This window comes from Lissotriton vulgaris, chromosome 2_1 (assembly GCF_964263255.1).
Source record: "Lissotriton vulgaris chromosome 2_1, aLisVul1.2, whole genome shotgun sequence".
NCBI lineage: Eukaryota > Metazoa > Chordata > Amphibia > Caudata > Salamandridae > Lissotriton > Lissotriton vulgaris.
In genome coordinates, this window is record NC_141687.1 from 770023587 (window position 1) to 770049733 (window position 26147).

The 26147-nt window shown below is 43.8% G+C and overlaps 1 protein-coding gene across 1 annotated transcript in view; it reads left to right on the forward strand.

Annotated features, from left to right (window-relative positions):
- The window catches only part of MYO3B (myosin IIIB), a 1488954-nt gene that overhangs the window by 1285581 nt on the left and 177226 nt on the right, over window positions 1-26147 (forward strand). Inside the window, exons 24-25 of the mRNA XM_086956107.1 lie at window positions 2645-2708; window positions 3576-3705. Of these exons, the coding sequence (XP_086812233.1) occupies window positions 2645-2708; window positions 3576-3705 (194 nt within the window). The remainder of the gene's footprint in view (window positions 1-2644; window positions 2709-3575; window positions 3706-26147) is intronic.

Consider the following 26147-nt stretch of genomic DNA (forward strand, 5'->3'; position numbering starts at 1 on the left):
TGGCAGTTGGCAACAATCCTTTGTTATTGAATAAACTCAGCTGGCCCGCCTCTCTTGGAGATCGCCCCTCTCCCCCAATCAGAAGTAAAAAGCTTGGGTATTATGCTGGATAGCAAACTTACAATGGCGGTTCGGTCTAGAAAGTGTTCTACTAAGAACCCTCAGAAAGTAGCTCGGTTGGCTGCCAGTACCTGTATGGAGAGTGGTGGTATAAGGCCTGGTATTGTTCCACCTTGACTATGGGAACCCTGCTTATCTGGGAATGCGCAAGCAGACATAAAAATACTCCAAGTGATCCAAAATGCTGCGGCCTGGATTCTTTTGGGCATCCATAAATATCAGACTACCTGTCCTCCACTAGTTTTGTTACATTGGCTGCCGATACAAATGTGGATTCAATTTAAAGTTCTTTGCATGGTCCATCCTGCAATGCACAAAAAAGGGAATGTAAACCCTACATCATCTGATCTGCCCGTACCGCCCTAGAAGAGAGCTAAGATCCAGAAATCTCATCTTACTCTCCATTTCCACAGTGGAGAAAGCCAAGAGTGGGGGACGCTGCTTTCCATATTCATCCCCCAAACTATGGAACACCTTACCCCTAACTCTCATGCTGAATAAGAACCTACTCATATTCAGGACACAACTCAAGACACATCTGTATACTTAAGAAAATGATGCACAAGAACTGGGAAAACCCATTAGCTCTGGGAAGCCCATTGGGTAGCCATGCGTTTAAGAAATTCCTTGGGTTGGATTGGCTTGGATTGGATAATCCTCTCTCTAATCTTCCCTTAACCCTTCTGTAATCCTCGTTAAACCCCTCCATTTTAGTTGCAACAATTCTCCATTTTCCAGTCACTTCTCCCTGTCCCTCCCAAATGAACCACTAAAATATACACTTACATTTGCATACACTCCACAGTCGGGGAGGACATCTCCGTATAGAAAAAGATTGGACAATTGGAGACATATGGATCTGCACATAATTTGTGAAAATCAAAATAGTACTACAAAGTGCAGTTTGTGAATAGGCCCCTACGTATTGAATTTTGACTAAAACATTGAAAGGACTGGCCACTCAACCTCTGTGCACTGTTATAATATAATGTTTTACTCATAGTATGCATATGTTTCGTTTCAGGCCCCTGAGGAATAGTCTCTCAAGACTCGAAATGCATCGGGCTACATTCAGCTTGCCACATTCTGTTATTATCTCAGGAAATGAAAATATGTTTAAAATGTGAATTTAATGGAAATGCTATTGATTTACTGAGTTGATGATTTCTTAATCAAAAACAGATGTTATGTTTGCCAAAAGCTGAATAAATGTTTACGCTTAAAATTGAATAACGGTAAAATTCTTTTGTTTTGAGCAGACAAAAAGGGTTGTGAATATTCTTCACATATAGTAACAGTGCACAGAGGTTGAGTGGCCAGTCCATACAAGTTCGGGAGTTCATTTGCTAAAGCACGGGGCGAGGACAAGAGTGCCACCTCTGTCGCAAGCTTGTAAATTAAAGAAAAAAGATTCCAGAAATAAATGTAAGCTAAAAAGTACCAAACAGTAAGGAGTGCTTCTCCACTAATAATCATTAAAACATTGAAAGGCTCAAAACTGTTATTGCATGTTAAGACAAGAAAATAACATTTGATATTGTCCATATTCAATGTTACATTTATTCTGGGACCATGACACCTTGGTCGAATTATAGAAGTGCCCTGAGGGTGCAATGGGCACTTGCACCTGCTTTGTGTGCCCCAGGAGCACTTTGGTATTACAAAAGGGGCTGCAGACGCTCGTGCAGCACCTTCTGTAATAGAAATAGTGCGGATCCACATGTAGTGCCAGCACTATGAAGAAAGGGTGTTCCTTCATTTGAATGAGGGTGTGCCCGTGCCATATTACAGACGTGCGCCAGAGGCAAACATGTCCTTAGGAGGCACACTGAAAGTGCGCCACAAAATGGTGGTGCACTGTCAGTGAGGACAACCCTCTGGAGGGTAAAAATGGGATCCCATGCACCAACCTGCAAGGTGATCTCTGTTACCTTTTGAAAGTGCAGGCGAGTTCTGCTTGCACAGAGAAACTCAGAGCAGTTTTTAAACAGCTACCCGTATTTCTCTCAAATGTGTTGCCCTGGGAGCAACGCGAGATCTCAGCTTCTCTGAGGGCAGTGCATTCTCCCTAATAGGGCACACTTTCCCTGTTTGCACCCAGCGCACCTGCTTAAAGGTGCTCTGTGGAGCAACAAGGAAAAGTGCGCCTTACCCGTAAAAGGGACTTTGCTGTTATAATTCATGCAAAAATCGGCGAGTTAATTTTATATATGCATTCTCTGCAAGGCTTTTTAAGCACCTCTCTAAATACTCAAATGAAGCTTCAAAAAGGTCTTTCAGCTTAAGTACAATTATTTTGTTGCATTTCGTAGTATTGTAAATCAAGGTTATTTCACCGTTGCACAAAAACATCTCTTTAGTTGAAGACTTAAATGCATAGCGACACGGATATTCACTTGCTAGTCAAAAGGCGGTTCTCCCTAGATGAAATATAGTAATCAGATGACGTTTTTGATCACTTGTTGCAAGGCCAGATGATACCCTTGATATAACACTGCGTTTTCTTTTCTTGACATCATTCTAGACATGAGAAGCCCAGCAGGACTCCTCCGGCAGCGCCAGAGTGTTTCAACGCCGGAAGAGAACAGGTACTGTTAACGTTTGCTTCTAAAGTGACATTGCTTTCTACTGCCAAATTCCTAAAGTTCACAGGTCTCGAATGAGTTCATGGTGGCTTGGCTCAGCCAAGAGAACATGAAACCAGGAGTAATGTTTTGAAGTCGCTGAGACAAAAGCCTGCTTGCTCGGGACTTTAGTGCTGCAGAAAGACAGGGAGGTACAGTGGGCCAGAGAATAAAAGACTGGAGATTTGCTGCTGAGAATAAATGCGAGCAGCTCCCCGAGGTGATTTGTCTGCGCACTTGACTTTCTACAGATGTTAGAGCCTCTTTTTTTCAGTAAGGACCTGAGGTTCTTTGGTAGCACTTTGATATCCTGCTCGAATTCAATATGTGAAATGGAGGGGCTGCTCTGTGACTTGGAGCGCAGCCGTCTTTGAAGTCTGATCCAATTTTTGCTGCTTACCATTTGATGTTGAAAGGATGAAATAAAGAGAATGCACAGTTTTTGCCAGTAACTCTGCTGAGCATATGTAAGATTAAAAAAATCCTCTGGATGATGAATTTAAAAATGTTAAGCAGATTAATACCTTCCTATAGCGTCTTTTCCATTACATTCAAATTAGGTTTGAGAGGAAATCTGCACATGGCGCATAAATAAAATGCCCATCTCTAATGTTGTACCGCCTTACAAAATGGCGACGTTCTGTTTATGAAATTTGCTAATTATTGCTAGTGACGATAGATACAAAGCCCCCATGCTATTGATTTCCCATAAACATTTAGACAAAGCACACACAGGTCACCTAAAGACCATACCTTTCCAAAACTCGAACACACATTGTTGAACACGCTGAATTTTTCAACATTTTAAAATACCTGTTGCTTTTTGCCTAGGGTCCTGATCTCATTCACGAGTCACAATTTGTTGTGACCCACCCTGTGCACGAGGGCCAAGTACAGACTGCCATCAAATCTCATGCGATTGAGAATTGCAGAAGTCCACCAGAAGCGGTACATCTTGCAGGTATTGCTTTGACTTGGCCATGAAATGTCCTTTCCTGAATTCATATTGTACTTTGAGCCTGTTGGAAGTGTATTATATAGCGTTAGAGCCAGCTGTTGCGGACTCTATAGGCCATAGGCCTGTTATAGCATTCGGCGAGGGCCTTTAACAAGGGACAGGCCTTTAATGGCCAGTAGAGCTCACTACGGAGGGCTCTAAGGCTATTAGAGCATTCCACCCCTAGAGGGCAGAATTTTCTAATTTGTAAAACAAAGGCTTCACCGAACCCGAGGGAGTTGAAATCCCCTTGGGTTCTGTGAGGCCTTTGTTCACAGTAACAACTTTGAACAAACATTGGAAGGTTGATGCTCCGGGGTTCTACCGGCCAGTAGAAGCCCGGAGCACTCCATTATCTTCAATGGAAAGCCCAACATTCCGATGTTCTAACACCAGTTCGCCGTTATTCCGAGGGGTGTGTAGCCAAACACCAGAAAAAGGTGGTACATTGTGTGAGGTATGGTGCAATGTATATTATTTGCTTGTCTGTACTCGACTTAAGATCTGTAATATAGCAACCATATTCTATTGAATTGCAGTATCTTTTAGACCGATATGTATTTTTTGACACAGAAAATGCAGGTGCTTGTGAACAAGTGGGACAAAATGCTTCGCAATCTTATCCAATCTGATTCAAGGTACTTGATATAAACATATGTACAGGTCTGTCTTTAAATGTCCTTGTCTTAGATCACCCACTCTACATCAGTATGACTTGAGAGCCAATGCTGTGACATTTCATGGGTATAAATACAAGTTGGAACATCCAGAATTATTAGGTAGAGTCTTTGTCATTCATTTTTTGATACCGGAGAGAGTCAAAAAATGCCCGACTAAGCATGCAGCCCGCATTGAAAAAAAATCTTGTAAGTTCTAGTTTCATAATCACTTCTTTAAATTAAAATAACATCATATGTTTGTGGCTATTAAAATATAAACAGAGATACAAAAAAGCACCTTGGCTTCTATTTATCCTCGTGTAAAATATACATACTTGTAATTAGCAAAAGCATTTTAGATTGGTCAAAGTCAAGGGTGTCATGCTTTGAACGATGTTTACATCTAGCTGTGTTTTTTTCTAAATGCACAACATTTTCTACTTTTGAAGTGATGTGCAGAGTTTGGAAGATATTTAAGACATTTGGTGTTAGTGCACGATGTGATATATTTATCCATGCAATTATTGATAGTGAAAGTATGAAGTCATAAGTAACTTCCCCTATAAGTCTGGTCACAAATAGCAGATTAGACAGCAATTGCTCCTCCATAGGACTTGTTTTATGGGAAAATGATCGATGAAGTTTTGTGGTGGGGCTGGCGGGACCCAAGTATCTTGGGGACATTTTCATTGCAACAGTAGTCCTCAGCTGTTCTCAGTGCGTAGGTCACTAAAGGGCCAGGCAGCCATTTTTAGTCCTCGCAGCTGACTAGAGGTGCCATTTTGGGCAGGCTGCTCTCTAGTCATCCGGGGAGTCAGATTAATACTCCTTATTTAAGGAGCACAGTCGCACAGTTGAGCACAGTGGGCACGCTGCTGGCATGTTGAAGGCAAGCCTGGGATTATAGCTGGGTCACATCGCATTAGGTATTCGGCACAGGGGGTGGTAGCACTCAGGCTGCCATTGCTTTGCCTGTGAAGTTGGAGGTGGGGTCTTGCCTGGGTGAGGTTGCTTGTTTTTGTTGTCATACTGCGCTCTCTGTCAAGAAATATAATCTGCAGTCAGCAGAGGGATGTCTCAAGCAGGTGGTGGATGCAGGATTGAGGATTAGTCAGATAAGAGACATTGGCCATGCTAATTAATGTCAGTTGTTTGTATAAATATGCACTGAATATCTTTGATCTTTTGAGTGGGCTAGAACTGGATGTGCTTTTTTTGACGGAGACCTGGCATTGCGACTCTGCTGATCCCAATGTTACTTTTAAGATCCCTGATAGTTAATCTCCGTTATATTTAGACCGGACTCAGGAGAAGGGTAGTGGGGGGGGGGGGTTGCTTTTAAGCAGATACTACAAATTTCCACCTTTGAGTTGCCTGAGCTCCTGGAAGCTGAGAGTCTGGGATTTCACCTCTTAGACTTGGTTCAGTTTACAGCGCTTAGATTTATAACCCTCTGGGCTACGACAGTGATTTTGTTAAATCTCTAGATTATGCACAGGCTCAACTTCAGTAAAATTTGCCAACTTTACCCTGCAAGGGGATTTTACTCTTCATTTCGACAATCCCACTGATAGGCTAGTAGCTAGCTACCTTAGTAGATACTATTTCTTCACTTCCTTTATCCCAGCTGGTTACACTCCCCGCTCGTTCAGCAAGTCACATCATTGATTTATTTTTTTCAAACAGTATAATAGGGGTCAGTCCTCATTAGGAGGTGCCCTGGTTGAAACATTTAAAAATTCTGTTTAGGTGGATGCTTGAAGCCTTTATCCAACAGACAGGAAGATATTGTAGTGTCCAACGCCTCCCCCAAATTTGTTTAGATTGGAGTGGGATTAGTAAATATCACTCCTTTAGTGTCCAACACCTTCCCCAAATTAGTTTAGGTTGGATTTGGAAATAGTAAATGTCACCCCGTCAGTGTCCAACACCTTCCACCAATATGGTTGACTTGCAGTGGCAATAGAAAAACGTTACCACTTTAGTATCCAACACTTACCCCAAATTGGTGTAGATTTGAGTGGGAATAGTAAATATCACCCCTTTAGTGTCTAACGCCTTCCCCAACTTGGATTTGATTGTAGTTGGAATAGTAAATGTCACTCTTTTAGTGTCCAGTGCCTTCCCCAAATTTGTTTTTCTTGGAGTGGGAATAGTAAATGTCACCCCTTTCGTTTCCAACACCTTCCCCCAATATGGTTGGATTGGAGTGGCACTAGTAAATGTTACCCCTGAAGGGTCCAGCACTTTCCCCAAATTGGTTTAGATTGGATTGGGAATGGCTTTTTAAAGACACTTTTTCAGCTTTTTTATGATTCCTAGATACTTTGGTTTGCTTGAAGGGATTTATGTTGGATTCGATTAATTTTACATTTTTGGGGGGCCTTTATGGACAATATTATTCTTATTTTTGGAGGATTACTATGTTTTATTATGTCAATACAGAGAAAGATCTGCAGCTACAGCTATATTGTTTGTTTAAATATTATATGATTATTAAGTGGAATTGCTTGGTTTACGTGTTGCAATGAATTTACACGGTGGATTGAGTTTGTTTTTTACTTTCTTTGTTGGTGACGGTTACGATTTTTGAAAAATAATTATATTTTGTTTTATTTTATCAGTCTTTATAAGCATTGGAATTTAAAATGAATGTTTTGACTGCAGTAATAACATATCATATTTATTATTCAAAATTAAAAAAAGATTAGGTATGTTGGATTAGAATGTGTTATAATTTTTGAGGACTTTGTTATGTTACTATTTATTTAATAGTATGCTTTTGGCTATAATTTCTAAGTAATGCACTCATTTGCTATTTATGAAGAGTTTGACTTTAAATTGTAGAATGCCATACAATATTTTAGTTTGTTTGCGAAGTCTAGGGCCAATTTGACTAATAGATTGCTCCATTCTTACATGTTGATAGCCTTGCTCTTTTTGTAATGCTTCTATAAATTTGTATAGTATAGGTTAGGTTCTGCCTAGAGTAGATTGGAAAGTATTGTGCCATCCTCCCACTGCGTTGTATGATGTGGCTTCCTACGCCAAGGTGCTGTCATAGACATTCCACCATGGTATTTGAAATTTTATTTGGGGTCTGTGTCCAGAGTCTGACAAGCAAAGTGTCTTCGAAAGAAGCCATTAGGGGGCTAAGTATGTCTTCATTTTGTTGGTAGAAAGGGCTTTCTATTTGTGAATTGTAGTGGGTGGCTTCCTCTGTGACAGGGCCTTAGGCTAGTGATATCATTTGCTTTTATTTCTAAGGTAAATTGACCGTAGGATATTCTACACTTAGTGCAGATTTTTGGAAGTGTCTCCATATACATGGATTGAAATGATAGTAACAGCCTTGTATGGCTGTGTGAGGGTAAATCTTTAGAATGGTTTGAATCATGGTTTGTTCAAAGTCTGTGATTATTTTTTTGGGGTAGTGCTGCTTTGTTTATTTGGTAGTAGGGCCTATGCAAAAGGGATATTTGTGTTTTGATATTCACCATGAATGGTGTATATCTACGTAATGGTTTGGGACACATTCTAAAGGTCCCATCCATCATGCGCATTTCACATTGGCTAAGTTTAAGTAAGTTGTCTGCTGTAGAGAATATTAGGATTATTTTTCATTATTTAGGTTGTCATATCATTTTTAGTTTTTGCAATTAAACATTTTGAAGTGAGGAGAGGTGGTTGTTGGCCTGTTATGTGTTTGAGGACTTTAGGTAATATATCTTTAAGGACATTGCTTAAGGGTTCCTGGGAAATATTGCTTGCCTCTCTTATATACTGCAATGTCTCCCTTACTTCATTTTCTGCCATATAAGGAGGGTGGGGGGGCTCCCCTACATAAATTACAACATCATCATATTTTATTAGTTGCCCTTCCATAGCATGCATTAGAATAATATTTAGTACATTTCCAGTTTATAGTTTCTGGTGATGCACTTTCTTAGCTGTATGTGTAGCCCATGTGAATTTGTAACTGCTTTCCTTTCTGTGAAGTGATATGCTTTCAGCTTCTGTCAATGAATCTGAAAGTAGTATAATAGTACAAATATATATAATATTGTAAAGTTAGTAAATTTGTTATTTACATGTAAAAATATGCAAGTACTTCTATTTTGTATACTTACATGTAGGTTCTGTTTAGATGTTTCACATAGTTTCACAGCTTTTCTGTTGAATGAAAAAAGACAGTTTCATTTTAAATGTTAATTTGTTGGTAGCTTGGAGAGGTTGAGGTCATAAGGTTAATTTTTGCTCGCTATTTGTGTGAGTTTATAGATTTTTATTAATTTATGAATACTTACCTTTTTATATATTTTTTCTGGCTTGCGATTGTTGTCATTTTCTGGCCTTTTTCAAGTCACATGTTTGTCTTTTAGGACGTGTACGTAAAGAGATAGAAGTTGGAGAGTGTTTTAATAATTAGGTGCTGTTTTATGTTTTTAAGTTTAATAACAATTAAGTTTTCGTTTAAATATAAGTTTTACTTACTTGGGGGCTAATTGCGATGACTGTGGGACTGCCACCGACATTCCGACAGTGGCAATCCTGCCGCCATCGTACTCATGTTCTCAGCTCGCCATATTACAATGGCGGGCGGATGGTTGGCGGTCGGAAAGGCTGACCGCCATGCATCCGACGGACTCTTTGAGCCCGCCGGTGCAGCGGAGAGAGTTGTATTCCCGGCAATGGGGGTGGTGCCTGCCAGGCACTGCCATAGGCATTACATTGTCCCTTTCTGCGTGCCTTTTCATGGAGGTTAACCTGCCATGAAAAATCAAGCGGAAAGGGACTTTGGGGTTCTGTAGTGCCCCCCCCCCCCCCCCCCCCCCTTCTCCCCTGGCCCTCAGCTGTGGGTTTTGTGTGCCTGCCAAGTAGTGCAGGGATATGTTAAGTGTCTCCTTTTTGCACTGGGACCCACCGCACAGCACCCACCGCAATGCAAAACATAGGCATTGCGACCGCCGTGGTGGCGGTCGCATTGAAATGCCTCTGACGGGACCACCAACAGCCTGTTGGGCGGTCCCATTAGCGAAAGGGTGGGGGTCGGACTAAAGTCCGACCGCCATCCTAATCAGCAACTTGGTTAGGTAGTCGTTGAGATGCATATATTTCTTCATTGATGGTCTGGATAGAAAATCTGTTAGAGTTTCCTCGTCTTGCAGTGTTCGTCATTTTTGAAGTATTTAGTTGTATCAATTAGTGTGCCTTTATTTAGTAGCACTAATTGTTTGTTTGTTTTTATTGGTTAAAGTTGCTTATAGTTTTATTTTATTGATTGGTTTAGTTATAGTTGGAAATGTTTTCTTAGTTCAGTCATTCTATGGTAAACGCAAATTTAGATTTTATTTTATATGTACGATATATAGTTTGATAGATATATATATATATGTATTACCTACTGGCAGTCGTCAGAATGTAGTTATAGTTAGGGCCTATTTTTCATAGGAAATTCGCAACATTCTATTCCCAGTAACTTTGGCGCCGGTTGACGAATCTTCGTGAAATTTTCAAAACGTATTGCCCGCTCCGGTCCGCTCCTATCCTGAAAGTTAAAGGGTTATTCGGCAAGCGGGGGCCGAGAAAAAAGGGGGACCCCAAAACGTGTTTCTCCCATGCAATTTTCCATGGGAAACTTTAGACACGGCTACAGTCCGAACTGCTGAACGGAATTACACCAAATTTGGCAAAAAGGCTGCCCTTGGTTCAGAATGATCCCTTTTTGTTAAATGGTGTAAATCCATTCAGTATTTGGTGAGAAAATCTAAATTTTAAAAGTTTTGATATCTATGGCCGCGGAGGATCCGCGGACCCTCCCGATCACGAGCTGCATGCTCATTGGCTGGCAACACTCCAAACCAGGAAGTGTTGGCAGCCATCTTGTGCCTCTGTAGAACCGAGGCACAAGAAATCATCAAAACAAATGTGCAAAACGCAAAAAGGGGGCAGGGTAGAAACACCCTGATACCCTAGGCCTGCTTAGGGGTCCCACAAGGACACCCAGGGCCCAAAAAAATGTGTTTTTTAAAAACCGGCATCCGGCCGAATATAAAAAAAAAACGAAGCGCGGGCTCGTGCGCTTCGTTAATATTTAGCCCCCAGGTGGGCCAAGTCCCAGGGGCAATATTTTTATTGTAATTGAGCCCCCCAGCCCCGGGGACCGCCAACCCCTGGGGCTTTCTAAAAATATGTGCAGGGGGACTCACAGCCCTCCAGCCCCGGGGCCCCCACCCCATGGGGCTTCGAAAATAAATGCGTTGGGGGATCAAAGGTCCCCCCAGCCCCGGGCACCGCCACCCCTGGAGCTTTCCAAAAATATTTGTGAGGGCTCACGGCCCCCCCGCAGGCCCGGTGACCGCCACCCCCGGGGCTTGTGGTTTATAAAAAAAAAACTAACCTGTGTAGGGGGGGCGTGAGCCTCCCCACTCACCTCGGGGACAGCCACCTCCTCAGGGCACTAGGTATGCAAATTGTAATGGACCCCCCAGCCCCAGGGAACACCACCTGTTGGGAGGGGGCCGCGCGGACCCCCTTCTAGAGCCCTGTCATGGACCTGGGGATCGACCTCCCCCCCAGGGCCAGCTCCTGCAGTGTCCCGAGGTGCCCACCCCCGGGGACACTGCAGTTTGCTATGGCAGGGCGGGAGCTGCCATAGCAAACTCCGCTTTGGTATTTGGAAGAGAGAGCAGGAAAGCTGCTCTCTTTCCAAATACGAAAGCAGATTGCTTTTCCACATGTTGAGCTGCATTTTAGCAGCTCCTTATGTGGAAAAGTAATGCCGGCTCCCGCAGGACGAGGGGAGCCGGCGGGACCGTGGGGGGATTGGGGACCCCAGGGCCAATTGTGGCCTCGGGAGGAGGGCCACGCGGCCCCCTTCCACTTTTTATAAAAAATAAATAAAAAAGGGGTCAGGCCCAGGGGGGTGGGGTCCCCAGGGCCATTGCATTAGGAAAAGAAGGGGGGCCACACAGCCACCCTTGTTAAGAAAATGTTTTTAAAAGACCGACATCACGCTGCAACACTCTGCAAATGCGGCCCCTGGCGCGTTTGTAGATGGGGAAATAATTCCCCTTGAATACTGGGGGTCCTTGGGGGCCAACTAGCCCACCAGGAGCCTCCATTATGCACCAGGGAGCTGCGTTGCAGAGATGTGTTCTGAGGCCACGACCCTTTTTACACCATTCTGCAATACAGCTCTGTGGCGCTTAATGGAGGTACATGGTGGGCTAGTTGCACCCCAGGGACCCTCAGGATTCAAGGGGAGTTAATCTCCCAACTTAAAACGCGCCACGGGGCAGGTTTGCACAGTGGTGAAGGGAGGGGGCGGGGCCTGAGCTGACATATGTGCAAACACGCCCTGTGGCGCTTTTTAAGTTGGGGAATTAATTCCTCTTCAATCCTGAGGGTCCGTGGGGGCCAACAAGTCCACCATGTACCTCCAGTAAGCGCCACAGAGCTGCGTATACATATATGTGATTGATAAAGGCTTCTGTGAAGTCGAAACGCGTCTCTCTAGCCATGGGGTCGTATGAGACCTGAATCAATAAAGAAAGCCATACCTGACATCTTCGAGTACGTGCCTTCTTCTTTGTTGGAGTAGGATGGAGTATTCATATATATATATATATATATATATCTATACTACTATTATAAAGAGAGAACTTGCACCTTTGAGCCAGGTAAACTCGAAAACTACACCACCAATCTGAACACCCAAGACATCTTAGAAAACCTCAGGGCAAGCAGAAGGACATAGGCTACATAAAAATAAAAAATAAACGTTGTTTAAAATATTTAGAAATAAAAATAAAGTAGTCCCTTGCAAGTAGCGCCGGCCGCGACGTATGCGTGAGGGGAGTAGCGTCGTTCACGAGCAACAGGAAGAGCAAGGACATGAGCGCCGGGAGGAGCGTCTGCGTGAGGGGAGGAGTGGAGTTCACCAGCAACAGGAAGAGGGGAGAACATGAGCGCCCGGAGGAGCTGCGGAGCGGCAAGAAGCGGAGGAGCAGTGGCAGCGCGGGGACTCGGGAGGAGCAGCGGATGAGGTAGCTGACAAGCAGTGGAGAGGTAAACACTCCAGCGTAGGGAGGAGCGGTGGAAGAGGTAAGTCGGGACCTGGGGGGGTTACAAAGCCGAGGCGGGCGGGAGGCTCAAGGCGCGAGGCGGGAGGCGGGAGGCGGTAGGCTCTATGCCGAATGTCGGGGAGGGGGGCGACGGGCGGGAGGCTCAAGGCCCAAGGCTCAAGGCGGGAGGCGGTATGGCCAATGTCGGGGCGGGAGGCGGGAGGGATGCGGACTGGGCAATGTGGGGGGGGGGGTGCACAGAGGCTTAAAATGCTGCCCCCAGCCCCCTTCTGCCCCGGGCAAAGCCGGGGCGGGCTGCTAGTTAATATAATAAAGAGAGAGCCCAAACCTTTGAGGCGGGTAATCTCAGGAACCACAGCACCAATCACAACACCCAATACAGTGTTGGAAAGGGCAGTTGCAGCAGAAGGACATAGGCTATGCAGACTCCCACCATATACATTTAAAAGGTAAAAGAACCGTGCCAGCAAAGTAATCCCTTGTGGGCGTGTCTGCGCTGTGCTGTGGGCGTCTGCTGGGGGCGTGACAAACGCTGGGGGCGTGTGGTACGTTCTGCCCTTCATGCCATGTCTCATATTGTGTGCTAATCCCACCCCGCTCCCTTTAAATACCCCTGCACCCCATAATCATAACCCACCCTTACTCCTTAAAATATCCCAACACCCTTAAACACTAACCCATCTTAACCCTATAAATATACCCTGTACCCCAAAACCCAAACCTATCGCTAAACCCTAAAAATACCCCTGTACCCCAAAACCCAAACTTAGCCCTGAACCCTATAAATACCCCTGTACCTCAAAACCCAAACCTACCCCTGAACCCTAAAAATACCCCTGTACCCCAAAACCCAAACCTAGCCCTGAACCCGAAAAATACCACTGTACCCCAAAACCCAAACCTACCCCTGAACCCTGAGAATACCCCTTTACCCCAAAACCCAAAGCTACCCCTTAACCCTAAAAATACCCCTGTACCCCAAAACGCAAACCTAGCCCTGAACCCTAAAAATAACCCTGTACCCCAAACCAAACCTACCGCTGAACCCTAAAATACCCCTGTACCCCAAAACCCAAACCTAGCCATGAACCCTAAAAATACCCCTGTACCCCAAAACCCAAACCTAGCCCTGAACCCTTAAAGTACCCCTGTAACCCAAACCTACCCCTGAACCCTAAAAATACCCTTATACCCCAAAACCCACCCTTACTCCTTAAAAATACCCCAACACCCTTAAACACTAACACATCTTAACCCTATAAATATACCCTGTACCCCAAAACCCAAACCTATCCCTAAACCCTAAAAATACCCCTGTACCCCAAAACCCAAACCTAGCCCTGAACCCTATAAATACCCCTGTACCTCAAATCCCAAACTTACCCCAGAACACTAAAAATACCCCTGTACCCCAAAACCGAAACCTAGCCCTGAACCCTAAAAATACCACTGTACCCCAAACCTACCCCTGAACCCTAAAATACCCCTGTACCCCAAAACCCAAACCTAGCCCTGAACCCTTAAAATACCCCTGTACCCCTGTACCCCAAAACCCAAACCTACCTCTGAACCCTAAAAATACCCATGTACCCCAAAACCCAAACCTAGGCCTGAACCCTAAAACTAACCCTGTACCCCAAAACCCAAACCTACCCCTGAACCCTAAAATACCCCTGTGCCCCAAAACCCAAACCTACCCCTGAACCCTAAAATACCTCTGTACCCCAAAACCCAAAGCTAGCCCTGAACCCTTAAAATACCCCTGTAACCCAAACCTACCCCTGAACCCTAAAAATACCCTTATACCCCAAAACCCAAACCTAGCCCTGAACACTAAAAATACCCCTGTACCCCAAAACCCATACCTATCCCTAAACCCTAAGACTACCCCTGTACCCCATAACCCAAAACTATATCTGAACCCTTAAAATACCCAAACACCCCAAAACATATACCTCAGTACCCCAAAACATATACCCCTATACCCATACTTACCTTATCCAAACATAAAAAAACATGCTTTTACCATTCATGCATTTACAACGAATTTCGCTGTAAATGTATGCGTGGTAAAAGCATATTCAATGTAATGCCATGCGTTATAATAGCATTGTGGAGTCATGGTACTTTCGTAATGAAAGTATGCGGAGTGATGGTATGCGGAAAGAATGCGGAATAATGGGTGTTTACCCTCCCCCGGTAAGTACATTGGTGGCACGGCGGCCCACATCTCCAGCAACATACTCATATTTTTTCACCACCCATTTGAAAAATGCACAGGTCTCTCTCATTGATGGCCAGCACCGACATACACTTTCAGACACACCTCCCGCCAAAAGTTCTAGAATTGCGAACTTTAGAGCTGCGGAGCTACATTCGAATCTCGGCATCAGCTCAACATCCTGTGATTCCAGGCAAATTGCTTTGTCTCCCCGTGCCTACCACAAATGAATGTGTTCTTCTGTAATGTAAATTGTGCTCATGCCATGTTGTCCAGTTCGCGCTATATAATATTGCAAGGAAAAATAAAGTAGGGAAACTCGAGTTCACACACTACTGAACGCGCACTCTTAAGTGCATCAGCAGTGCACTGTGAATCGGAGCGTTTCACAGGCCTGTCACAGATAAGAAATGCTATCAAAACGAAATCCTACAAAACAATATACTACTGGCCGGCAGCAATTCATACCCGGACAACGTTGGGACCGGCTGCTAGTGTATATATATATATATAAATATATATATATATATATATATATCATATATATATATATATATATATATATATATATATATATATATATATATATATATATATATATATATATATATATATATATATATATATAAAATGAGATTCCAGTTCCATTAGCTTTTCGCTGAAAACATCCAGGCACTCACGAGCATAGTTTCATAGGCTTCTTTATTTAAGCAATTCCATCAACGCGTTTCGGGAGTCAAGCTCCCTTGATCACGATGTTTTTGCGTTGTCAAAGCCCTCCCTTTCATGCATGTACACGGTGGTGGAAACAGTAGAGGGACTCATAGCAAGACAGACTGTTAGTGCAAATACAGCGGCCATTTTAACATATTTACAATGATGTAAAATGAATGCAAAAATTCATATCCCCGCTTCCCAATTCATTCATAAGGGAATAATTACAACTGTTCCACATTAAAAGAGGTAACACATAACGGTATCTCTCATTAGAACAGTTTCGCTTTTTTAAAGTGCATGTGCATTTTCCGAGTTAAAAAACGTTGACACAATATTTTACAATTCGATAAGGGCAAGTGCCTATTTCATATATATATATATTAATATATTAATATTTAGGCTGCTGTTTGTAGTTAATTATTTTGGAGGTTGTGTTATTATTTTAGTTATATATTTGTTTTGGTGACTGGTAAAGTTTTTGCTGATGTAATATATTTTTGTATTTAACTTAAATGAGTATATAAGTTATAAGAAATAATTGTTTTATTTAAAAAGTATTTTGTATGAATTTATTAATGATAAATTATTTTGTTGATAATATTGTAACAATATTTTTGTTTTCGATATAGGTAAAAATGTATATTTTTATCAGTGATATTTGTGTTTTAGTTATATGTAGTTTTACAAGTTAAATATAGGAAGTCAATATTTATTTAATTTCCAATATTTTTCTATTTTCGATATTGTATGCATCAACATTATGTCAGTGGTCAGGTGTGTAGGGTGATAGGATTTGTTCTGCATTCCATCCATCATTGTGTGTCTTTTGTTTTCTCGCCCTAAGTGCACCGGGTTTGCCCAGACGTGGGTCCCGGGCTCACTGTGCCACTGGATTCAAGCTATCCTGGCTGATGTGGGGTTTAACCCCGAAACCGGTTCTATGATGCTTGTTTCCGGTCCAGGGAGGACCTGGCTTGGCAGTTCGGGCTGGTCTATTACCAGGAGGCATTGGGTAAAAACTGATTTGCATATGGCCAGGTCTAAACCGGGGTGGCATGGTGAGCAAAAGAATGATGGATTTAACCCAGATCTCTTGACTGGGGGTGAATGTTTTGATTTGTTCTGCATTCTGTCCATCAATTGTGTGTCTTTACTTTTTTATCTGCAGCACCAAGAAATGACAAAACCACAGTTTAACATACAAGAAATTAGTTTTTTTTCATAATGAATATTGAGCTACCATGCAGAATGGTGAATTCCGACTTTCATTAATGAATAGATAAATGAGAGTTATATTCACGGAGTTACTATCTTTCATTACAAAACAAACATTCAAAAGATGTCATTGCTGTGTATCACTGTACTCCCCTGGGCATAGTGGGTCTAAAATGCAGAAGTGGATGCAGTTCAGAGTGATCTCCAGGGGCTGAGATTAATTCATGAATTCCTTTCATCGTTTTTAGGTCTCGCCTGTCGATGCGCATGCGCATCGAGCAAGGCGAGAGTATTGCGAGTTATCCACTCTTTATCCACACTGCAAGGAATCGTGGCGATTCCTTGCAGTGCCCGTGACTTTTAAGGTCAATGCGCATGCGCATTGAGCTTATGCGCATGCGCATTGACCTTAAAAGCGCGTGCGCGTGCACGTCCGTCTTTCTTTACCCGCTCCGCCCCCTCCCGCCGTGTCGCATTTCTCCTCCCCTTCCCCTCTCTTCCTTCCGTCTAACGCCGTCTGCAAGCCTATTTTGTGTGCTCAATCCCCCCCCGCGCCTCGCACCAGACTCCCCCGCCGCTCGCCATATGCTCGCTCGTTCCCTCCCACTGGCAGCCTGCGGCCACTGCTGAGAAGCTTGTTTTAACTTTGACTACCATTCGCTCAGGCTGCACGCTCCCTATGATCCTTGAAGGGACAGTGTATACAGATCCGCCTCTCAGTCTTGCTCGCCTTCAACATTCATCCCCTCCCCCACCACAGAGCGCGTCTCGCGGCTGCATGTCTTGTTCCTCCTGACTTCCAGTTTACCTCTCCCAGTCCACAGATTGCATGCAGTGATTGCGGAGTCATGAAATGCATGCTACTTTGATCTATGACCTTTTTGAGGTGCTAATCAGGTCCCTTTTATCATTATACCTTGCTCATTAATCATATTTCCTGCCGCCCGTCAGGCTGCCAGAGGCCCCAGGCACGGTCTCCTGCTACGGTGTGCGCGCTTTCACTTTCTTTTTTGTCCTGAGTTTCGCCTCTCCTGGCAGGACACGCAAGCACACCACCAGGTAGGTTTGTCTGCGTGCAGAGACGCGGAGGCGAGGGGCAGTACATGCTGAAAGCGGTCGCCCATTATTTATTTTCATTTTCGTTACTGTGGTTACAATCTCGTCAACAACGTGGGTGCCGCAATTGAATCAAAAGTAAAGAAATAGGGGGAACATTGATTTCTATTTATTTACTTTTGATACAATTACAGCACCCCGCGCGGGTGACTTGATTGTAACAAAAAGTAATAAACTTATTTTCGTTTTCATTACTTTTGTTACAATCGCATCACCCGTGCGAATGCTGTGATTGTAACAAAAGTACATAATTACTGCTGCTGGGCGGGGCTGCTGTCCTTAGGCCCAGCAGCTTAGTCGGAATTTGCAACCCCATTTAGTGCACATGTCAGACAGAGCTGGACTGAGCCTCAAGTCCTACTCGCTTCTGTATGAAGGCTCCTAGCTCCTGGCCCCCTGCTCTTCTTCTTAGCATTTCTTACAAGGTTTTTGCCATTCAAGTAAACTCAGACCTTTATGAATGCATCAGGGTTGGTGCTCTCCACCCTCTACCATTTTACCTACTCTCCCATCCATGTGCTAGTGCGCCCATCTCAAGGAGTCGGAGGGAGTGGTTTCTCTGCCGCTTCAGTGTGTCTATCATGGCTGGAGTCGGCGAATTCCGTGGGTGTGTTCTGTGTTTTTTTATTTTTTTTTAGATATTTTTAATCTGCCTATTCTGCTTTGCTTAAGGGTCAGTGGATTCCCTACAAGTATTCATCCTGTCCCGTCTTTAAGGAACCCATCCCTCTCTTGGTAGGCAGGGTTGCTCTGTGCCCACTTATGCCCCCCTCTTAAGTGGTGTAGGCTCCTTGTGACCCCCCTTAGTCTATCTCTGCAGGGGTTCGGTAGAGGAGCGGCCCTTCTATCTCGAGGTCGGCTGAGTAACCCTCTGCCACATGAATCTGCCCACCTCTGTTGTCCGTGTAGTGCCTGCTCCTCCTCTCCGGTTTGCAGCACTGCACGCTCTCTTCATCCTCCTTTGGCGGTTGCTTGTCCTTGAAGGAATGACTTTGCTGATAACCCTGGATACTCTTTCTGTGGTTTTGCTTGAAAAGGTCCCCCAGCGATGCACCCCTCCCCCTCCACTCACCTGCCTCCCGGCAACAACTCAAACTTTGCTAGGCGGTGACAGACGATCTTAGAAACGGTTCAATAGTCACTTTTACGGCTACACACAAAGGGATTGTTCTATGCCGATCATATTTACTGGCCGTGCTGCTCTGTGCACAGACCATGCAGTCCGTGGAGGATTTGGTGCTAGGAACAACGCATCGACTATTCTGTCCTTTTGCACAGGCCATCCAATCTGTGTCTCACTCTCTCCTACCCCTTCACTGTCTTGGCCTCTCCACTCTTCCTCTATGATTGTCTCAGTCTCTCCTGCCCCCTCACTCTCACTCACCCTCACTCACCCTCACTCACCCTCACTCTCACTCACCCTCACTCACCCTCACCCTCACCCTCCCTCACTCACCCTCACTCTCACTCACCCTCATTCACTCTCACTCACCCTCACTCTCACTCACCCTCACTCACCCTCACTCACCCTCACTCTCACTCACTCTCACTCACCCTCACTCTCACTCACCCTCACTCTCACTCACCCACCCTCACTCACCCTCACCCTCACTCACCTTCACCCTCACTCACCCTCAACCCCTCACCCTCACTCACCCTCAACCCCTCACCCTCAACCCCTCACCCTCCCTCACCCTCACTCACCCTCAACCCCTCACCCTCACTCATCCTCACTCACCCTCAACCCCTCACCCTCAATCCCTCACCCACACTCACCCCCACTCACCCTCACTCACACTCACTCACCCACCCTCACTCACCCTCACCCTCACTCACCCTCACTCACCCTCACCCTCACTCACCCTCACCCTCACTCACCCTCAACCCCTCACCCTCAACCCCTCACCCACCCTCAACCCCTCACCCTCACTCACCCTCAACCCCTCACCCTCAACCCCTCACTCACCCTCACCCTCAACCCCTCAGCCTCACCCTCACTCACCCTCAACCCCTCACCCTCACTCACCCTCACTCATCCTCAACCTCATGCTAAAGATTTACAAAAAAACCCATAAACAATTCTAAAAGCACTAACTCTAATGCTGCGAGACCTATTGCATTTCTAATGCTTGTATTTGTTTGAGTTGGTGTATTAGGTGTGACAGGTATGCTGAGATCTGGGTCCCGTTCTCCCTGTGACAAAGGTCTCAGACTATATCTCACTATCTCAGTATGCCACAACCAGTCTGGGGTCGCTAGTGTTCTTGTCTGGATGGGACCTATTATGGCTATTCAAACTGGTCGGGACTTCCAGGACAGGAGCAGGACTGATTTGAAAACTGCTGCTCTGTTTAGAGTGGCACAATGAGTGAAAAAACGATTGACCAGAATAACTTTGTTGTTTGTCCTGTACTTCTTGAAGGCCTTGGTGGACTTGAGATGTCACAAAATGTTGCAAAGCATAAAACAAGCAAACGCATAATTTAGTTTCTGCAATGTATTAGTGGTACCATCCAGAGAGCATGCAAGTACCTTCTTGTTAAACCATGATCTTTATGATAGATTCCCACGGGAGCAATCATTACTTGCCCCCAATTTGCATTGAAAAGAAAAAAGGTGTGCAAAAGCGTGGGAATGTCTTCACAGATTTACTGTGGTCAGTAACAAAAATGGAATTTGAGGCTAGCTCTGACACAGACATCAATTGTAATTCTTGAAACGATCAGAGGTGAGATTGATTGTAGATCATAGTTTATGGCCGAGCTGTTTGCGGGGTACCTCAGGCATGTCAGGGAGACACTATTGCCTTCCATATCCAGCTCTATAAATCCAAAAGTAATCCCAGGCTTTTCACTATTGAACAATGCAGATACTTTACAAAATGAAGACAAAGTGTGCCCCAGAAAGCCTTCAGTTTGCTTGACATGTTCTGTGACTTTGACCTAACCTCCTCAAGCCTTTTCCCTCTCTCTCCAGTTAAAACTACAATAGTAGTTAACTTAACGCTGCATAGGATGTTAGAATGGGTATATCTAAATTGGAGTGCTTCAGTATGATGGAAGGTATGGGAAAAACATGACACTGCACAATAAAATTCATATTTGTGGCTAATATTCTGTACTTTAATTCAGAGATTCGTGAGAATATAAACTGCATCATGTTCAGTTTTACATTTAGAGATATCCATTTTAAAATTAAACACACACAAGCATGAAAACAAAATTATTAAAGGCAGATGATTGTTTATTAATATCAGTGTATCACAATGTACTTTTTAAAGAGTGTCTGATCTTTGGATGGAACGGTGTTCATATATTTGTTACGATATGTTGATTGAATGTATACAGTGCACGAATAGCCTCAGGTGTCTTGGCGCTTCCAGTGCTACATACTGTGCTATGGGCTACTGCTACTAAAAGAGCCAGGTCTTCAGTTGTTTTCCGAACTCAAGAAGGGAGGGCATAATAAAAACACTCCTCTGTCACTTGAAAAAGTGATCACATTTAGTAGTAGTAATCAACCAACTGTTTGTCTTGTATGGGGAAATCGTGTCAACTAGAAAACATGAAGGCTGCGCAGGTGTCAAAACATATTATCTTTATATTACTTTTTTGGCAGTTTTATATAGCGCAAAGTTGGTACAAATGATTTAGATCATTTCACATGAGTACCAGTTTCCATTACAAACTTTTGTAGACACAGCAAGAACAAGCCATTTGCCCAGACTCCAAAGAAGTTGAGTCAAGACCAGGGGCCGCATTACAAAAAGTGCCTGTGGCGCAACAGGCATTTGTACCCACTTTGAGTGTCCCCGGGGCACTTTGTAATTACAGAAGGGACCATAGATGCTTGTACAGTCCCTTCAGTAATACAGATAGTGCTGGGGGACATGTAGCGCCCGTGCTATCGAGGGAGAGTTGCATGGGGGTTGGCCTCATGCAAATGAGGGAATCACTTTGCTTCTGTGTCCGTGCCATATTACCGAGTGGGCACAGAGGAAAACATGCCATTAGGAGGAGCATTGACTGTGCGCCACAAAAAGGTGGACACTGTCAGTGCACCCCCATAAAGCAACCCACTCTAGGGTTGAAAGGGGGTTCCATGGAACCCACAGACATCTCCCTGCAGGGAGGTGCAGTGAATAAGGGTGCTGCTATTCACTGCACCCGCCTGCAAGGGGACCTCTAAGCCCTTTTGAAAGAGAATCAAGGAGCAGCTTTTAAAGAGCTGCCACATATTTTTATGGATAAAACTGTCTACTGTGGAATGTCAAAGACAGAAAGGGTGATGGGAGGAAAGCTTGCAATTAGTCTAAACCACTGGGAATCACTCTAGGTTGCATGCGTTGCATGCCAAACCATGGGTATTCAGCCACTATGCCACCCTAGACAGAGGCCTGCCTTATCCAATCAGTGGAGACCCTTCTCCTGGGAATAATCCATTCTGAACTGCCAGGGAAACCCTCACCAGAAAGGACCAAAAGCGACCCAGAAAGGTTTCAGACTTGTTAAGCTTCCTTAATGATGCTTAACTTGCATTTTGTGCCGCAGAGTGTGCCAGTGGTTTACAGTATTTGCAAGCATTCCTCCTACCACCCTTTGTGTGTTCGATGTAATGCCATGTATGGCCAAGGATATGCACAGATGTGGCTTCCTTGCTCTCAGTGCCATTGTTTTACTGATAATAATTCCCTGTGGGGAGGGCGGGCTCCTTCAGGGGCGTGCAGTGCTTTTTCCGACTTGTGCTATAAATTCATTTAAGACTGCTTCTTGCATAGTCATAGCATGAGTGTAAGTACACAGTTGCACACTAGCTCCCGCTTTATGCAAAACTGACAAATTGGACGCTATGTGAATAGCTCCAGATGGCTTCCTGCCCCGCTATAAATTTCATAAATATTATAGAAAGTAAAACGTCCTACCACGTTTATAGGACAGTCATATGATTTAAAACTCATTCTAATAGCCTTCCTACCTCCACAAGGCTATACAATTAAAGCAAATTAGGATAGTACTACACGGGGATCTGCCCTGTCACAGAGCGCTTTAAAACATGTTTCCTTTTCCAAAGACGCCTTATTGGCAGTCTCCCCAATTTATTTGCAATATTCGTGGGCATGCAGGATTATGCAAACCCATATTATGTTGCAAAAATGTGCGTAGTCTCCCACGGAAGACTGCATATTTGCTGGTCAGCTTGTATCAGGCTCTTCCTGGGTCAGACTTTCCTGTATAGCATAACCTCAACATATTGAGGAAATCCCTGGTTACCATATTATAGCTCGTGTTCTATTTGAATTATGTACTTCAAGTGATCATTAGCATGGACAAAGATCGTTTGAGAAGGGGACTTTACTTGTTTATTGTTGTTAGCATGAATACTGGAAGAAGAATACCTTGTGAGGTCAGGTTTCTAGAATCTCTATTAAAAGGAAATAGAGGAAAAAGCGGCGTTAAAAATGTAAAGATGTTTCTGAACCTAAGCTGAGGACCGCTGGCTCCTTTCGAGTTCAGAGAATTGCAGTCTACTTTGCAACTGGGAATGCTCTCTGGCTCGACGATAGAAAGCATGTTTTATCTTCTCATATATTCATAGGTGGATGGGGAAGCCGACTCATCAGAAAGTGTCTTTTCTGTTTTTAGCAAATAAAGTGGATAGCGTGTAGGGAATGTAGTAATATCATTTTTATTAATGAGGACCACTTTACTCTCTAGCTACTCAGCCGAATTGGGAATTGCAAGATGTGTGGGATTGACACATTACCAGTGTTCCCCCATGGGCAGATAAATGCTAGTTAAATTTCCTAATGGGAAACCTACTGAAAATTGAGACCACAGGATTCAGGTGTAGAAACACAGATCAATGAATAAATTCCCAATTTCCCAATGGGTCCTACTCTACCACATATTGAAAAAACTAGAACGTATAGTATCTGTAATTCTTGATGCCGAAATACTGCATCCGTATTCTCGACCCAAAACATGAGTACCAAGTGTTATTAAAAGTCCAATGAGTGTAGCTAATGACAAAAGGCGTTTGCAGTTGGGAAAGTAGCACTGGTGTGTGTGCCTGTGTTGATGTGTGACTTGGTGGTTGCTGTGTGAGTGAGTGTGTATGATTGCGCGCATGCATGCCTTTGGGGGAGTTTTGCAAAGCTCCCTCAAAACATTTCTGTATAAATGGGGCCTCTGGTATCATTTTAAATCACACAATCTCACATACATCGGTAAAATACGCTATAAATCTGGTATGGCAGAGCATTGTCATTTATAAAGGGCCAATTCTTCATCAAAATGGCATCTTGTTGCTGATAATAAATATCTAGAAACATGCCCTTTTAAAGCACTTCACAGTCTTTACCCGAGAAGAGCTAGTTCTTTTAAACGTAAATTATCTGTTTTCAAGACATGCCTCGTGAATTCATTTCGTTCTCACATTTTTCAACCGCTGTGTAGATGCATTCATTTTCTGACGGTCTGTGCCTGAAACCCTGAATGAACTACAGGTTAATTGTTTGTGCCACAGTCAAAATCTATCTTAACCTTTGTTCCTCAGCAGAAGTAATGCTTATCGTACATGCGATACCAAGAGTAATAGTGGACATCAGGAATACTGTGTTACGATTACAAAGTGGTATAAAGCATGAGGATCACTTTACTAGAACATCACTACCATCTGAAATACAACGTGCCCAGTAAAAAGAATGTCCAGTGATGTATCAGAAAACAATGCTTCTACTGGGTCTAGACCATGCATATTTGTTGCTGGGCCATAGTATATATCCTCAGAGCACTGTGCAATGAAATAAAGTCCTCAATATAGTTTTCTGTTGAAGAAGAGTTAATTTTACAACAGTATGTTATGATAAATGAGTCTTATAAATCACACTATTAGCAGAGGTTTTTGTTTAGATTTCTGTTTATTCATTTCATTATTTCATAGAACCAACAGTCAACCGAGAACCATGTATCCCCCCTAGCATTTCTTGCTCACTGCCCCAACAAACAATCATTGTATTCCAGAATTCCAGCAGGGCAAGAAAATGAGTGCATACACTCAGTATTGTTGACCTCAGTCTTACATCTTGGTATTCATGGAATGAAAATGAGCCCACCACCCGCCCCATATTTTCCTATGTTTCTGGGTGCATCTTTTGCTTTATACACATCCTCCTCATATGCTGCACACCTGTCCATGCCCCTGTTCCACTCATCCATGGGTGGAATGTGGGCAGCCCTCCAATGTTTTGCAATGTTCCTTGTAGTATTTAACATGCATTTGAAAGCAAACCTATACAATGTCCATCTACCCCTTTTGCCAGACATAATGCTGAGCAGGTCAGTCTGAGGATTTAGAGCCAGGGGCATCCCTAAGACCTGTTTAAGTGCAGTATATATCCTCTTCCAGTATGCCTGAATTATTGAGCACTCCCACACTACATGGAAGAAGGATCCTTCTGTCACTAGGCATCTGAGGCACGTGCCATCCACACTAATCCCAAGAAACAACAAGCATTGGCATAGCCAATAGGTCTCGCCTTAGGGACCTTATAAGTGTTTAGCCATGCAACAGTTTATGTTGCACCAAGGATTTTGTACTGCATATCTAAATACTTATAAGGTCCCAAAGGCGAGACCTATTGGCTATGCCAATGCTAGTTTTGTGTGGGATGGGCTTATTTTTTACCCACAGAAAATCAGACAGGAGAGGAAGAAGGCGGATAGATAGGAAGACAGATGGAATGTTGGGATGAAAAAGAATTTACACGAATGCCAATAAAAGGACAAATAACGGGAAAAAGAAAGAAACGGGGTTGGCACCGAAACGAGACCGTTTTGGTATTTGACAACCTTCCATTCGGCAGTGTAGACGGCGGACTCCTAAAAAATATCTGTTCAATATTAAAATCATTACGCACAAACGGAAAGCCACCAGCAAATATGTTCATCAACAAAGTAGTTTTAAAACTCCTTTCTAGTGGTACAATACCCCTAGAGCCTATGTAAATAAAAACACAGGAAGATATGTGTTATTGCGGTGCCATTTGTTAGGACGCTGCCGACGTTGCACCATGGCTCGCGCTCTTTTTTCAGCTAAGCAGCTCACGTTCAATGGTGGATCAGTTTGTGGGCAGGTGGAAACTGATGTGTAGAAATCTGCCCTTGTGTCACAATATATTGTTTTTGTGCAGGATTTTATACCGAACATCTGCAGTATTTATGCTCTTGGATAGCTGTTATTATGACTACCGTTAAAGCAAATAGAAGGCTAAACCGGCCTTGCCAAGATTCAGACGCGCGACCATCACTCTGTCGCAAGTCTCAGCTGCGACCGTTTAACCCACTGAGCACTCATGCAGGCCGTGACGTATACCTTTACATACCCATGTGG